Source organism: Apostichopus japonicus, chromosome 9, assembly GCF_037975245.1.
Source record: "Apostichopus japonicus isolate 1M-3 chromosome 9, ASM3797524v1, whole genome shotgun sequence".
In the NCBI taxonomy this organism is placed as follows: domain Eukaryota; kingdom Metazoa; phylum Echinodermata; class Holothuroidea; order Aspidochirotida; family Stichopodidae; genus Apostichopus; species Apostichopus japonicus.
In genome coordinates this window covers 31,021,235-31,039,180 of record NC_092569.1, presented here as the reverse complement: position 1 = coordinate 31,039,180, position 17,946 = coordinate 31,021,235, and the positions used below count along the sequence as shown (strand labels likewise).

At 33.2% G+C, this 17,946-nt stretch overlaps 1 protein-coding gene across 1 annotated transcript; it reads left to right on the top strand.

The window, feature by feature from the left end:
* Positions 1-14,004: 14,004 nt before the first annotated feature.
* LOC139972951 (uncharacterized) lies at positions 14,005-17,692 on the top strand. The gene is made up of 5 exons (XM_071979269.1): positions 14,005-14,052; positions 14,831-15,040; positions 15,290-15,589; positions 15,839-16,100; positions 17,181-17,692. Exons 1-5 carry the CDS (start codon positions 14,005-14,007, stop codon positions 17,690-17,692), a joined length of 1,332 nt encoding a protein of 443 aa, XP_071835370.1.
* Positions 17,693-17,946: the final 254 nt, after the last annotated feature.

Here is a 17,946-nt window from a genome sequence, read left to right as displayed (position 1 = left end):
TTGAATCGCTTTAGTAAGTACTTACTGATTAACCTGCATTGGGTAAAACAAAAACTGCTGACAGAATATGAGACCTGTCTGCCGCTTAACGAAACAGCTATTTACTCAACTTACCACGATGAATCCGTATTAGCGATTAAAACTACCATTCCCACTCCCACTCCCACGAACACGAACAAAGTGAGGTGGTTATATGGAAAATTATAACAACATATACAACGTTCCGACAATGTAATCTAAATTTAGATATGATTAAATAAAAAATAAAGGATATTGTTAACATATAGGTGGAAAAAAATGTTTGAATAATCGCGTATCAACTCCACAAATAAGTATTTCATAGAGTACATGTTGTAAAGGTTGTCCCCAACCCATATACTTACCGGAATCGGATAGAGGGGGCTCTTTCAAATACATTTTGTTTAGAACTTTAACAGAACCGATTTCCAGCATCCCATATTCCTAACGTATCCCAATTCCCACTCATCACTGTAACACTTTATTATATATACAAAGGTGGCGTATACGACACTTGAAATCAAAACATCTTTATTCACATATATGTGATTGGTAATTGAAAAATATACATGAATATTTATTTTTATATACTAGAATCGGTGAAAATCGATATGTCCGGTGACAGGAATTCGCAAGCAGTGTGGGACGCCGAATATGTTATTACCGAATTGCTACCAGTAATTCAAAGTGATCTTTGGGGTGTTGGAGTGTGGGACATAACATAAACATAAGCAGGTAGAAATATTCTCAACGTCTTTGGAATGGCATTTATTTATATTGATCGAAAAGTTTTCAGCAACAATAATGGTAAGGACTTTCATAGGCTACTCTGTACAGTAAACATAAAAACACTTAGACGAAATGGGTAAAAATGGTGAAAAACACGAGAGAAATTTAATAATATTCCAACAATGAGTTATAATTAGCGAACTTTCTTAATATTAATAGAATGTGTTTGAATAATGTGTTTGAATACACGGTTATCATTTATAATCAGTATGTTGTGATGGCTCTCCGATATGTCACAATTATTGTCATTGAGATCGTCTTCTTCCTTGTTGTAATATTATAATTAGAGACACTAAAGACATATGTTTGTATCATTTTGACCAAATCACCATGTACTATACACCCATCGATACCATGTAGTGTTACTATATAACGTAACGTCTAGGTCATATTCCTCTATTAGGTTATATTAGGAAGGGTGTATGCAAATGCTTTAACACAAGAAGTATAAACTCCGATTTCTTGGCACAGATAATAACGTCTGGCAATATGCCTTTGTATCATTGTAGTAAAGAATCCAGCCACGATTCGTCATCATTCAAGATGTATTTCCTTGTGATGTCATCATATCGAACACGTGGAACAGTGCTACGTGGCTCAATCACGTGATATCATACGGTTTATACGTCCATAAGATTCCGTTCAGTATCGTAAGTTGTCAACCACGTTGTTTAGCATATAGTACCTGGTACTTACTAGCAAGGAAAATAGAAGGCATTACCTTGTAAATGATTGTGTAACGTTAAAGCAGTTAAGGTACTTTGATATCATAATAAATATCACGGTGTTTATTGTGTATGGAACGGGAAGTCCCTGCTCATGTTCATTTAAAGTGAATCGTATCATTTGAACAGTTTACTGCATGAGTGATATTGTAACAAATAATGGACTGATATGTGGAAAAGCATCCGATACATATAACTAGTACGGTAACTACTGGTGCCACCTGTAACACAAGTTACCGTGTTACGAACACAGCGTATAAATTACTGATGCACGGCTGTGGGACATGAACAGTAGTAACATGTGTCACAGGTGGCATCAGAAGTTACTGTACTAGCTATGTGTTTGAAGTTAAGTAGGTACTGTACCGTTGATTCCAGTTCAAAACTCTCTTTACATAACGTCAAATCGTCAAACCGAGAATGAAGAAAGGCCATGTTCCGGTATACTTATAGGCCTACCTATAGCATAAAACGTCTAGATCAGGGACGTAGCTAAGGCCTGATGATTGGTGGTGTAGTGGCTGAAATTCCAACTGGATGGGTTTTGGAGCCAGAAAATTCCGACTGCTGCCTTGTATCTCCCCCTCCCCCCGTGCTACTCGTCAACATTCTCATGTTGAACGCGCGCAGCGCGCGGAAATACTTTTTCGATACATTTCTATCACTGGCCCTCACTTCACAAACTTATTAATCACTCTGGCTAAACAAGTAAGCAACTGAGTATAGTTATCTGCTTAGGGGAGACATAGACTACTGTCGACAAAAGCTGTGTTTATGTAACAAAGGGGATTTTTATTTCAACAAAGTATATTCGACGACATAGTGAATGACCAAAAAATACAGTGTTTTTTTTATAGCACGCTTAATATTATTTTCTTGGGGGGGGGGGGGGTCGGGGCTATTTATCACTCACATGAAAACATTTCAATTGTTTATTCATTCCAACTGAGCATTTGGAATAAAGTAACTGAACAATTACACATTTTGCAGAAAAATGTCGAGATACGATAAGTTGTTAATTTAACATTTTGCAGAAAATTGTTCAATTGCTCAGTTAAAGCAACTGAGCAATCCAACATTTTTCTGATTTATTTATAAGATTTGATCTTGTTATCTAAACAATTTACTGAAAAAATGTCAACTTATGGGGCACATTTTTTCTTATGTTGATGGCACCTTTAAGCTTTCGTTGATTAGCATTGAGTGTTTTAATTGTATACCATAGAGACAATGTATATCCTGAACTTACTTGAAGCTAGCGAACCAGGTCAACCCACCCAATAGCAAAGTTAATACATAAATTAACCGAATTGAAGCTGGCGAACGTTGTACAGTAGTTCTATTGGGCATTATTTTTAGAGTATTTAAAATCATACGAAGTTTTGTATGGTGGAGTATAAGGATCGCGAGATACAATTTCTCAATGTGACAAGGAAAACTTGGTAAATATGAATGATTAAAGGTCAATTGTGACCGAAAATGTTTAGGTCACTCACAAATTACAAGAATATGTGAAAATTAGAGTGCGACAGTCGGAAAAATTAGAGTGAGACAGTCGGAAATTCAGAATGTCGCACTCAAATTTTCCAACTATCGTCAGTTTTACCAAGATTGGAGGGGGGGGGGGGTAAGACACCCCCACACTCCCTTCTAGCGACGTCCCTGTTCTAGATATTACTTCATTTAAGAATCGCGTATTAAAGAACTCGCATCAAATGGCTGGCACAGGAACTACTTTTATGTCCAACAACCGTGTATCAATCAGTTATTACTACTTTGTGTTCAAACAAATGTTACAGGTCATGAATAGTACTTACTGTGCGAGTCATGCTTATCGAGTGGAAAAACAATATTACTGTTGTTGTTTTAACCAAATTATTGTTAATTTTGAACTCCCTAGTAAATAAAAACAAAACCACATCGTAAAATATAATGACTCTATTCACTGATTGGCCAGCCCTAACTTACTATTTCTGTGATTCGTCTCATATTCAAAAGGTGCTGTTTGATATTGATATGTCACGAGTCCAAGCGATTTGGTGTTAAAGTATTTTAATACGTTGAGAGCGTCCTTTGCATACATGATGTCCCATATCAATAGAGGGTTTAAACGACGAAAAAACACAGTTCTTAGTGCTTATAATTTGCCTTCTCTATTCCACTTATTATTTTTTTAACTCGTAAACATATGTGGCAAGATTAAGACAATTAAAATATAGTCATTTAATCCAGTAATGGTTCAAAATACAGATAATTTGACATTTATTGTATGAGATGTAAACATCCATTCTTATCATTTCCTTGTGGTTGAATCGCGAGTTCTTAAATTCTAACTAACCATTCGAGATAAAAGAGCTTCTAAGTAAACAAAGCACATATTTATCCTGTAATAATAATGACACTTACATTATATACAGATGTCGATATGTGACACACTAGATTGCATAACATAGATTATGGATCTTAACTGTGACCGACTGATAAATTACGTGGTGTAAATGGACATCCGTACGTATGAAGGTCCCTCGTTGGGTAACGATGTCACGTTCATTATTTCTGTCACTGTCTCAGAAGGTCAGCAAGTATCTCCTTCATTTCGTGCACCCTATTTTCTCTGTTTCATTTTGGATCAATGGCAGAACTTCGAAGCAAATATATTTTCGTCTTTGCGGTTTTGCTGCTTTTAAACTCAAATGGTTTTCGGGTAAGTTTCTAAAATATTAATAAAATGAAATTAATTTCTTCAAAGTAAACTTGAATTAATTTGTTTTACTTGTATACTTTTTTAACTGATTGAGTGGAACTCGGTATTTCAGTAACTTCAGATTAAAAAATTCCTGTCCTTTTTTCTACATATAAAATATAACAACGGTCTACCTGTGCTGACTTGTTACCTCGAGTAAGTTGTAGAAATATTACGATTGGTGAGCTATCCGCTTAATTCAACTGTAATTTTCTTGAAACTTAGATATGTTTTTTTTTTTTAAACTTGTGCGTTATCGAGCATTATTCTAAACACAATTATCTCTCTTTATTACTGCATTTATTCTCTTGCCCTTATATTTTCTGCTGATAGCCCCACTATTCGTACTGTCCATTCTGTATCATTTGTTGATACCCAATTATGAATTACATCATTGATTTTATTTTAGAATCAAACAAACGCGTAAAAAGAAAATCTGCAACAGAAATTTACTAGGCAGAAAATCTACCTTTTACATGTCTTTTTAGAGGCTTAACTATTTAAAATCAACACGAATCTCTTGGAGGAGAACTTTGAAACATACCAAATACATATACATATTGAAATGTCTACATTTTATTTCTTAAATAAATCTCAAATTCACACATTTTGTTTTTAATACAACACGTTTCTCGTCCATATTGCGTGCAAAGCCTAAGCGGTCTTGTAACGAGTGCATACGGGTTTCAAAACCCTACATATGATGAAGTATCCATTAACCTATGCTAAGAAAAATAACGTTATGGTTAACTTGTGAACTAATCGGTTGTTTATCAAAGCAAATATCGGATGAAATTTAAAATGCGAATGTATAAAACAAGTAACAATTAAAAAAACTGAGAAGTTATTCCTTCATGATGATAATTTGTTCCTTCAAGTCATAAAATAATTCAAAAAATGTATCTCTCCGTCAAAATGACTGCCGAACTAGTATGATAACATAAATAAAGTTAAGCTTTTGATTTTCTAAAAGAACAAATATGCATACGGAAATGATAATTAAACTTTTGAATAAGTTTAATATCTAAATTGCTCTATTTATAACGTTATACTGATATCATTAATCTGTTGGATTTAGTATTCGAAAAGAAATAATTCCTAATACACAGAAGTTTTATATGTCAAAATTAAAGTATTGATAGGTTTCTCGTGTACATAAAAATGGCAGCTTTACGCAGTATAGCAGAAATGTATATTTTTTTGAGCTAAGAAAACCTCAGTATTGTAACAGTTAACATTAGAGCAATCCAAGCACTTTCAAATTAGCTTTTCACAAAATTGTTAATATGTTTAGTATTACAATATACAACTGACAACAACTTGGAAATTTGCTCATTGGCAGGTATCTGTAAAACATTACACAACCAACGCATTAATGTAACACACGTTTCAATACAGGCAAGTACGTACGAATATATATGATCAGTCCATCATGCAAATACCCAAGAGGAACAGATTGTATCTTAAAATGATCAACACTTATTAGCCAAACATCCCCAAAACACCTTATATTCGATACAGGTAATTTGGCAACCAATATTTAAAATCCAAATATCGTCTCCATTATTGTTATGTACAAAATGTTTATCTTAATAATTCTGTATTTTGTCTTGAAACATTTTTTTTTTATGACCAAGCAATGTCAATCCTAATATTCCTTCTTAAAATGTATCAACCTCCTAATTCCAATCGTTCCCCTTACTAATTTGCGGGTTAAATTAACACTGTATGTTCTCCAATGTTTTGTTTTCCCTCTGGCGGTCATAGCATCGTATTACACATGTATATGTTAAAAATGTATTTGATTCGGTCATGTGCGTTAATCATAGGAATGATTTTTAACTCATGTCAATGTAATAATCATCAACTAAATGTAAATATTTAAATATTCGACATATTTGTAAGAATTTTGCACGAAACGCTGCTTTAAGAAAAAAATTAAAATACGATAATTATAGACCAAATGTTATGAAAAGTGATAGGATATTAAGTACATAAAAACATAATGTGAAAAGTTCTAAGTTCTGAAATTGTACCTGTAGCATCAGAAAGAGCGTCTACTAACCGACAATAAAAAACAAGTTTCATGCTAAGAATATTTTTATTTAAAGTTGTACCAAACCAATGTCAATTAAAAGGAGAATAGTAACAAAAAAAGGGTTTATTAACATTACTTAATCAACCCAGACAAAACATAAATAAATGTATATATCTTCTCGCTGTTCGCTTCCGTTGTAAAGTTCCTGATTCTGTTTTTCAAAAGAACAAAACTGTAGAAATGTTATAATTTATGATTTAGAGATTTCTTGCCCCGTTGTCGACAAGACAGGCTTGTATCCATCATTTCCTCGTTCTTCCTAGCAAAGTCTGTAATTAAAAATATTTAAAATGTTACCATGCAACACGTGATCACGTGGACAAGAACGGTTATTATTCAAAATCGTGTTGTTTTAGTGAGTCTAGACGAGGTTTAATTGACAAGAATTTTCAAAATGGATATATACAGAAACTCTATAAATTGCTTTACAAGAAGCTTAAACGTTCTTGTAACGAGAGCATATAGGTTTCGAAACCCCTACATATGATTAAGTATCCATTAACCTAAGCTAATAAAAATAACGTTATGAATAACTTGCGAACTAGTAATTTGTTTATCAAAGAACATCTCGCATGAAATTAAATATGATAATGTATACAACAAGTAACAATATCATTACACAACTCGCGAAGTTGTTCCTTCACGATGACAATTTTTTTCTGTCAATTCATAAAAGTATTCATATTTTCCGAATACAAAATGTATTTCTCTGTCAAAACCACTGCCAAACTATTATGATAAAAAAGATCAAGTTCAGCTTTTTATTTAAAAAAAAATAATAATATTCATACGGACATGATAAATAAACTTTTGAATAAGTTTAATATCCAAATTACTATATTTACAACTTTATACCGATATGATCAATCTGTTGGATTTAATATTCGAAAGAAGCATCATTCCTAATACAAAAACATTTAATGTGTCAACATAAAGTATCGATGGTTTTTCGTGTGCATACAAATGGCAGCTTTACACAATATGGCTGATTTTTTTTTTTTCAAGACGAGCTAAGAAAACCTCAGTATTGTAACAGTTTATGTGCGCAACATTTAAAAATCAATTTTAAACTACAAAAACATTAATAGATCAATTCAACATGAGAGCATTCCAAGCACTTTCAAATTCTCGTTTTCAAAAGTGTTACTATGTTAAGTATCATACTGTATATCTGACAATAACTTGGAAATTTGCTCGCTGGGCAGGTATCTGTAAAACATAACACCTTAAACGCATTAATGTAACGCACTCTTCAATACAGCCCCGTAGGCCTACGTACGAATATATATTGATCAGTTCATCATGCAAATACAGAAGAGGAAACAGAATGTATCTTAAAACGATCAACAATTATTTGCCAAACATCCCCAAAACACCTTATAGTTGATACAGGTAAATTGGCAACCGATATTTGTAAGCCAAGTAACCCCCGTCTCCAACAGTTTTATGTACAAAATGTTTATTTTAATATTTCTGTATTTTGTCTTGAAGTTTTCTTTTCATGACCCAGCAATATCAATGTTATTGTTCCTTCTTAAAATGTATCAACCCCTAAATTTCAATCGTTCCCCTTACGATTGTGCGGATTAAGGTAACACTGTTTGTTCTCCAATGTCTTGTTTTCCTTCTGACGGTCATAGCATCGTATAACACATGCATCTGTTAATAATGTGTTCGATTCGGTCATGTGTGTTTATCATAGGGATGATTTTGACGCATGTCAATGTAATAATCATCAACTTAATTGAAATATTTTAATAGCCAACATATTTGTAAGAAGTTTGCACGAAACGCCGCATTAGAATAAAAATAATAACCTTAATGTTATGAAAAGTGAAAAGAAATTAAGAATAAAGTATAATAAAAAAGTCAATGTGAAACGTTGTTAGTTTTGAAATTTTGCATATTATATCAAGAAGATCGTCTACTAACCCTCAATCGTAAAAAAAGATTCATGCTAAGATTTTTGTTTTAATTGTACCAAACCAATGTCAAGATAAAGGAGAATAGTAAAACAGACTTGTTTATTAACATTACTCAATCCTCCCAGACAAAACAAGAAATAAATGCGTAAGCCTTCTCGCTGTGCGTTTCCGTTGTAAAGTTCCTGATTCTGTTTCTTTAAAGAACAAAACTGTAGAAAGTTTTGAATTTATGATTCAGAGCTTTTTTGCCACGTTGTCGAGAAGACAGGCCTTGTATCCATCATTTCCTCGTTTCTTGCTTGCAAAGTCTATAATTAAAAAAATTATATTGAAAATGTTACCATACAACACGTGATCACGTAGACAAGAACGGCTATTATTCAAACTCGTGTTGTTTTGAGAGAATCTAGATGATGTTGATTGTCAAAAAATTTCAAAATGGATATAACTTTACTGTATCATATTTGAAATTTGATGTGTTAGTTGAACATTTACCTATCATTTCATTTAAAGTTAACAGATATCGTTTACTTAGGCACTTATATATTTTCATAACTACTCTTGCAAAAATATCGTTTTGAAGAAGAATTTTTGCACGACTGGTATATCATTAGCTTATTTCTCCCAACATACTTAATTGACGAATTATCGGATAATCTCAGCACATGTAAACCATATAAGAGTTGTCGTGAACCAATGCACAAATAAAATACTAACTAATTCTAATATGTTATATTCAATAGGATATATGTGATGTCTTACTGAATTAGACGGATCGTGCATTTATGCAATTATTTCCTCCTTCAACGTAGTATCTTACTTTCTTTCATACAAAGCTTTGCGTACAGGCGTCAAATGACACTTCCTTTTATATCAAGGGAAGAAAACAAAAATATGTGTCGTTATGATATTATGTGTTATCCTTGATTTAGGATACTTCAGAGAATTACGCCAACCATAGGTAAAAAGAAAATACTCATGTACGTTTTTTTATGAGGAAGTATGTGTTTTCATGAGAGCTGGGTTCACGGGGATGTTGTGGGGCTTTCAGGAATGGTGTTCTGTCTTAAATAGATACAGTAAACGTAAAGTTGCCAAAAGAGTATCCGTTTTTGCTGATGTAGACAAAGGGTAATAAAAACAGTTTTCTTTATGGATACGCTAACTTGTCTTTTGCTATACATGAGGTTATTTTGATTGAGCGTGAATCGTCATACATGTGTTAAGCTTTGCCCAAATATTTTCAACTCCGATCTTAAACTTGTTTTTTTTTATTTATAAAAATATAAAATATTACTTTAACAATGTTTTTGTAGGTTACAGATAACTCTGCATAATGTGTGTACATTGAAAGCCTTACTTATTGCATACGTTCTGAGTACAATATTTCTAAAAATATCGACATATTTTCTATCAGCAAAAAGTTGTTGTCGCAAAAAGTTGTTGTAGCAGTTGTAGCTTTCAGGCGAACGAATGTTGACAATTAGCTTCAGTAGCTATGGCGTAAAACGTATACGTGTTTTGTGATGTTGAAGACAAAAAAGATATATTGTGTTGTTGATGCTTGTCCAAGTCAATCAAGTGGTTTGTACGTATCGAAACAAACAATACTCTTACTATACGAACACCACTAGGAGATCAAAGATTTACGGATCATGAATTTTCTTCATTTCTTTTCAAGAAGCTCAGAATAAAGTGTCTCATTGTAAAAATAGAATACAATTTGATGAATATTGTAACTAGAATACGTTTGCAAATAGTTCGAGATTTCTGCAATTATTTCTTTTTTTTTACTTAAATTTCCAAACAAAAAACGTTGAATTCTTGAATTGCATCGTTTCTGCATAATAGAGACCTTTTCATTTTTTGGTAATAGGTTACGGAAGCGTATGAGGGACACGACCACATTGCAAAACGTCATAAATCTTAAAATCACCGTTTTTAAGAGATGTTCTTAGTATGTGAAAAAGTAAAAAGGTGACAATTACCGCTTTTGGTCAATAATATGCAACCTGGGAGCGTGCCAAACAACCTTGGCGGCCTTCAAGGTTTTTTATATTGATAAAAGCCTAATGATATCAACTATTTTTCTTTTATATTTCACAACACATCTGCAATTAACAACATTCATTACTGCAAAACAAAATATATCATGCGAACAATTTACAGTCGGATACATGTATTTTTAAGGACGTGGGTAAGGTTTCAATTTGTTTTTAATCCATGGATAATGCTGATGTTTGTACTTTTAATTTTCTTTCAATAATATATTGTAAGTTTTTTTTTCGCTTTCTCAGATAAAATGTCATTCACATTTAGATTAGCATAATGCACAGGGAATTATTACTTTCATCTGCTTATCGTAGTTATGATCGTTTAATTAAGTTAGTGTTTGGTGACTTATGATTGTTTTATGTATAGTAATGATAAATAAGAAGTATTAGAAGACATGCAAACATAGTTATAATCATATTTTCAAACAATTTAAGCTATTCAATAAAACCTACTTTCAATATTAGCTATGCTTATAAGCAGTAAAATCAATGTGAAAGAAACATTAAGATTGTGAAATATTTTATTACTGCTTAGATATTGGAATGTGAAATTTTCTTTCCGTTCTTATCATCTTTTTCTATAATAATTGACAAGTTGGAAATAGTTCATTTATTTGAATCAAAAGCGAAATCAGATTTTATTTTAATAGGCTATACAATTCTGTTTTGTATATTTAAACTTAAAATGATAGTATCTGTTAAAATGAAGGTGTAATAGATAGGCATATGTTCTGTTTTTTTTGTGATACATTGACCTTCGTACAACCTTCTTAACTCGATATTGTTTCTTCAGAATGTACTTTGCTTAATCGTACATTTCCTTTAATTTTTTGTTACATCAGATATCGTCAAGCACAAGAGTCAACGATTCAAGTAAGTTTTCGTTCTGTAAGGGTAACGGTTAATATAAACTACTGAAAACTAAACAATTAACATAAGTTTGTTATCTAAATCATAATTCGGAAACAAAGTTAAATTTAGAAAGGAACCATCTAGATGTACTTCATATTTGGTACTTTCTCCTATTTCAATTTGTAAGATAAATAATGATTTACAATTCTCAATAATTTCCTTGTACTGTGTATTGAAGTATTTTTAGCGCTGATTGGGGTTAATTAAAACAAAAAGAAGCCAAGTCTTTAGTTAATTTTTATTTCAAGCAATAAAGATAGTTCCGATTATATGTACTCATACTTGTTCGTCATTTGTGCAAAGTAAGTTGGCCTGACGTTTCGATCCTAGCAGGATACTCTTCAGAGGCTAAATATCAAGTAACAATAACAGAAGGGACAAAACCCGCACTTTGTTTAGACTTTACATACTGTAAGCTCGTTCAAAAATTTGGCACTTTCAAATCTCCGGTCAGTGCTGATGAACGTTAGATTGTTGTCAGGTGAAAATAGAGCCAAATTATACCTTCATGTCGAGGAAAGCTATCACTTATCATGTTTGCTTCTATGACCATGTCGCCACAGAGTCACGGTAGTTCTTTGCGTTAGAGTTTCATTTCAAATAAAATATACTTGCTTATATTAGCCTCCATGAATATTAGCCTAAATGATTGAATACATTTTCTGTTGATTCATAGTAATTACCACGTCTTATTTACTGTGTTTTTAAACAAAACTATTGCGATGTAGCCATATATTATATTTCTCTCGAAATAATTCTTTACATATGGACGTGTATCTGCAACAGTTTTACGATTTGTTCTCATCTTCTTCTTTACATTATCTTGGTGCTAGACTTGCAGTATTTTCTATTCCAAACTCCGGAGTATCCAAGGGATTGTCATGAAGTACTTAACCAATGCTCTCCTAACAACGCCAAATCCGGTATATACCTGATTAAGCCTGACCAGTATCCGGAACCATTTCAGACATATTGTGATCACAACACTACATCTGGAGGTTGGACAGTAAGTAATATATTTCAAGACGTGTACACTTACAATCACAGACGTTACTCTCGAAGACACATTTTCGTTTTAAAGAGTGTCGGATGATATATTTTGTACGATGTATGAATATTTGAAACCTAATATCGGAAACAAAACTACTCAGTATAATTACATTGAATTTTAGTACGATAAGAAAACTTGTATTCTGTGCACAACTATGATTGTGATCTAAATATGTATAAAGACCTATAACGCAACATCACAAATCTGTTCTATCCTATTCGTATTTCTTGATGTGAGCCGCAAAGAGTGCCTATAAGGTTAATCATAAGATAATGAATTCTATCCGTTAGTTGTATACCTATCTTTTGAATTCTTCAGGTCATACAACGAAGTGTTGATGGATCCATCGGTTTTAATCGAACCTGGGATGAATACAAAAACGGTATTGGTTTCTTAGGCAGTGAATTTCTGATTGGTAATGAAAAGTTAGCTCACTTGATCAATCAAAAGAATTACCAGCTGCGCATCGAGCTAGAGAATTATCCAGGCCAGTCATTTTCCTTGACATACGACAACTTTCGCATTGCAGATGAATGGGGCAATTATTCTATAACAAGTCTTGGTGATGTCAAAGGAATAACAGGTTAGACATTTTTTTAAATTATTTTCTCCATATCTATGTACTCAAAACGGAAATTGAAGCATTTTATAGAAAGGTTTCAATGGAATAGATGTATATCATACACAATTATATTGATTGATTCCCATAGTCGAATACTTGAAAATGTTATATTCTTTTTGTATGTAACATAAATGATTATAAGTTGAATGAGCCTTAACAATTACAAATCCGGCTTACATTTAATCCTATGTTAACAATCAACAAAGGTTCCGAGCGGCCAGAGCATTACGATGGTAACATGATTCGCTAATAACGTAATGTCGTAACAGAGTCTAAACAATAAAAAATGCGGCTAACATTTGATCCTATGTTAACAATCAGCAAGTGTTCCGATGATTCGATAATGTAATAAAAGTGAGTTAACACTTCAAGCTAGGATTAAATTGTGGCGGTTTCAATTTTACCAGATTTACCCATTGCCTGGTGCTCGTCCAACAAGGATAATTATGATAATACATGTGAAAGAACTTGTGAGAATCCGAATAATTGTGTCATACCGGATCCAGCGGAACCAGAGAGATGTCTTTGTCCAGAAAACCACATGATTTTTGGAGATAGCTGCATACCTATGGAGCAATGTGGCTGTTTCGTCCAAGGGGAAGGCGTCGTATTAGCAGTAAGTTTATATGATGCCGTTCACAACTCTTAATATATAACATAAACAGTACACTGTAACTTAAAATCTTGGATTTCAATTGATTGACCTTACTCTTTATTATATCTGTTATTAATTCTCATTATTATTGATGATATTGATTGTCCCCCTATTTCGGTTTTACATGTTCTTGCAAAAGTCCTCTAATTGAGACCTAGCAAAATAAGGCATCCAAAGCAACTACACCCTGAATAAAAAACTTTACCTAAAATATATAAAACGCACACGACCATTTAATAGTAGAAATTCAGTTTTACTCAAACATCGTCATCAAGCGTTGTACCAAATTATCATTTTAATTTCACTGGAATATATTGTTTAACATTTATCATTTCCAGGAGCATGTAACTTACATTAATCCTGACTGTTAAACTTGTCGATTATCGCAATACATTACAGAATACATTTACAGATGTATTTGTTTCTGCTGAATATCTTAAATTTGGAAGGCGAGTTTTACGTCAGTTCAAGATGTACACGAAGATCAACTTGTAGGAACAGCAAGATTATAGACGCGAGATACCAGTGTAGTGATCACGCAACCTGTGATGAGAGGAACGGTGTCCGTAAATGTTACTGCAATCAAAACTACCAAGGTGACGGAGTGACGTGCACCCACAACTGCTTCGTTGCTGCCAAAAGAAATGTTTTAAGGGTCAGTACAGTTCTTTCATGCCATTTAAAATGCTTAGCTCTTAATTCATTGTTCATATTATTTCATGCAAACATTTACTATATAAACTTGTCAAGTATCGCATTACATTTAAAGATAACCGTGTGGCGAGCGCATCGTGGTTAGGCAGGGACCTTGGATCCCATTTTATTCGACAGGCCAGGCAAAAGTGTCAGTCGAGGGATGTTTTACATTTAGTCAGAAGCATAATACTACTTCTACGGGTGTGCATTCCTTTATAAACCTTAAACAATATTATTGGGTACTTCTTACCTAAATAGTGCGTTTCAAACGTATTTTAAGTTAAGTTTTTAGTGGCAATAAACCTTCACGGAATGCAACATTTGACAGCTACTTTAAACAAAAAATAATTTTAAATCCCTAGGCCCCCAACACCAGAGTTGGCTGCAAAGACCGCATTAAACTTTCTTAAAAGTTGATACCCTTTGCCAGAAAAAAATGAAATTGGCCAGCCAATCTTGCAATTCTGTACCTTTCACTGTGACAACCGCAAATCCAAAATTCCTTTATTATTATATTTTTCTCACTGAATATCTTATATTAGGAAGGCGAGTTTCACATCAATTCAAGATGTACACGAAGATCAACTTGTAGCAACAACCAGATAATAGAGGCGAGTTACCAGTGTAGTGATCATGCAACCTGTGATGAGAGGAACGGTGTCCGTAAATGTTACTGCAATCAAAACTACCAAGGTGACGGAGTGACGTGCACTCACAACTGCTTCGTTGCTGCCAAAGGAAGTGTAGTAAGGGTCAGTACGAATCGTTTAGGGTATCTTAAATTCTTTGCCTGTAATTCATTTAGACCTAGCGAAAATACATAGATATGGCAACGCAATTATGATACATTCAGAACGATGAACGTTACCTAATATCTTTAAAACGCTTATGACCGTATATTAGTTTTAATCCAGTGTGTCATCAAAAGTCGTTAAAAATGTAACAAATTAACATATATTTTACTATATTTGGAATATGTCGTTTAACATTTATCTTTCCAGGAAGGTGAATCATACATAAATTCTGACTGTTCCTTACGGATTACTTGCAACAGTAACGTACTAACAAGTGAGAGGTACAGTTGTAGTGCAGACGCAACCTGCGAGGAGCGGAATGATATCCGTAGATGTTACTGTAACGAATGGTTTGAAGGTGATGGTGCTACATGTACCCGCAGTGGACCGAGAGATTGTTCTGATCTTCACACAGCGGGTAGAAGAAATAACGGAAAATATACCATTTATCCCGCTGGAAGCTCCGGGTTTGAAGTTTTTTGTGAATTTTCTAGTGGAGGATGGACAGTAAGTTTAGCCATTGGCAATCAATAGCTTTCCCATGTTAAACTTGTTTTCTTATATGACAGGACTTCGTTGACTAACATTTGAAGTAAATCATTCAATTATTTAATTAAATGATCCATCTTCCTTTCAGTTTAAAACAAATCGGATTATTGACCTTCACCAATTAATTTATCTTGCTTATTGTAGTACAATGTGATATTTCATACATTACTTACTTTTCATATATAAACTAAGTGATTCTCTTTACAGATTTTGCAACGACGTACAAGTAGATCCGTCAGCTTTTATCGAAACTGGAATGAGTACAAAAACGGGTTTGGAAGTCTCACAGGAAATCATTGGATTGGCAACGATAAAATATACAAATTGACAAATCAAAAAAACTACCAACTCCTAATAGAAAAGACAAACACGGAAGGATCAACATACCACACCCGTTATTCATCTTTCAGTATCAGTAACGAGAGAGACAAATACCAACTGTCATTGGATGGCTACAATGGAAATGCTGGTATGTATTGTGCTAAATGTCAATCATACGCAGACTTTTAGTTATTACATAATATTATTCTAACATAACTACCTGTAGTTGTAATCACACTCTAGGAATTACACTCGTACATATACTCAGGTCATGTTACAAATATAGTATAGATACTTAGGTATGTACTAGACCTTGCACTTTCATATAGACTTTGTCAATCTTAGAAAAGAAAGGCAAAATAACTATCATGGGAACCTAGAAATATCATGAAATATGGCTTTACCGTTTTTAAAAGAGAAACAAATTAAGTTTCATTAGACCATTGAATATTTGTTCATGGAATTATCAAGAGGCCTATCATATCACAATGGTAATAGAAAATATCAAATAATTCGGACGTTTTTGTGAGAGATCAGTCAAGAAAATTGTATGTTTTACATTTCCAAATGGCACTACCTGCCTTATTTCTTATATGTATAAATGTATAATAATAAATGTAGGTATCTTATTATTTTTTAATGATCAAAAGGATGTAAAAACGTCAGATGCAAGATAAGACGTTCCACAAAGATGATGGTGACAAAGATGAGAAATTCCAACACATGTTTTCATGTTCACATGTTTACATGTTTTTCTTCTTATTTGAAAACCTAGTAGTTTAAAAAGCAAAACTACACATTTCATTTGTCAGAAATTGAGTACTACAAAGAATTTGCTGTTTACATTTCTACTCATGACACAATTTACCTTTAAACGCTTTACTAAATGATATTCGTCACAAAATTGAAAAGTACCATAACGTTTACTATTTATATCAAATATATATTATTTACTTTTGAACGATTAAAAAACTAAGGTTCCCAAAGAAAATCGTCAAAATTGAAAGCTCTCCACTGGAAATTGACACCTATTTGGGAAAGCTCAAGAACTTCTATATAAAAAAATTAAATTAAAGTCAAATCCAAACATGAACTAACACAACAACAAACGCACTACCAACCGACAATTACAGCAAACTAAACCCGGTAGTTTAATAACGTCCAGTATGCAAATAACAAGACTTGATTAAAATATAACTTCATTAAGTATTTCTTTATTTCCTTCCAGGTAATAACGCAATGGCAGCAAATTCAGGATATCGATTTAGTACGCACGATCAAGACAATGATGGGTCGAGTACCTTCGATTGCGCAGAAAAACACCGAGGTGGCTGGTGGTATCCTGACGATAGTAATACGGGCTCTACCAGCAACTGCTACTCATTTAGCAACCGCGTAGCTACAGGCGACTACGAGTACTCTAACTGTGGCTGCTACTATTACTGTACTTATTATTATTATTATTATTGTTATTCTTTTTACTCTTGTTATTACCGCAATTATCGTCCACATTATAAATGCTATGATTGCGATGGCTGTAGCGGTATTAACGATTACAGATGCTGCAAAAACAAAAACCCGGTCCATGAGACAACTTTCTATTCATGTGGCTACTCCAATCTTAACGGTGACTACTCGTACAACGATTACCGCGGTATTTTCTGGATAAATCTTCACGGATCTGATTGCGGGATAACGACAACAACAATGAAAATTCGTTCTGTTCAAAGATCAAAATAGTTAGTCAGGGTCTTCAGAATATAAAGGATAGGAAACTGTTAGCGATATACTAACATATGTTAACTATAGAATTACATATCAAAGTTTGACAAAGTATGTGTACTTCCAAGACATTAATATGTTTTAATGGACAATACCAAATGATGTTGCACTATACTTATTATAATTGCAATGAACTCGGAATGTTTTTGTTAAAATGCTATCTTTAATAATGGCACTGAAAATGATATCAAATAAAATACAATAAAAGTATA

Bases quoted from the DNA above. Each gene is read 5' to 3' on its own strand.
- LOC139972951 (XM_071979269.1), top strand. From the start codon at position 14,005: ATGTATTTGTTTCTGCTGAATATCTTAAATTTGGAAGGCGAGTTTTAC. The intron at 15,590-15,838 runs GTAAGTTTAGCC...TTCTCTTTACAG, and splicing joins TTTCTAGTGGAGGATGGACA to ATTTTGCAACGACGTACAAG. The intron at 16,101-17,180 runs GTATGTATTGTG...ATTTCCTTCCAG, and splicing joins TGGCTACAATGGAAATGCTG to GTAATAACGCAATGGCAGCA.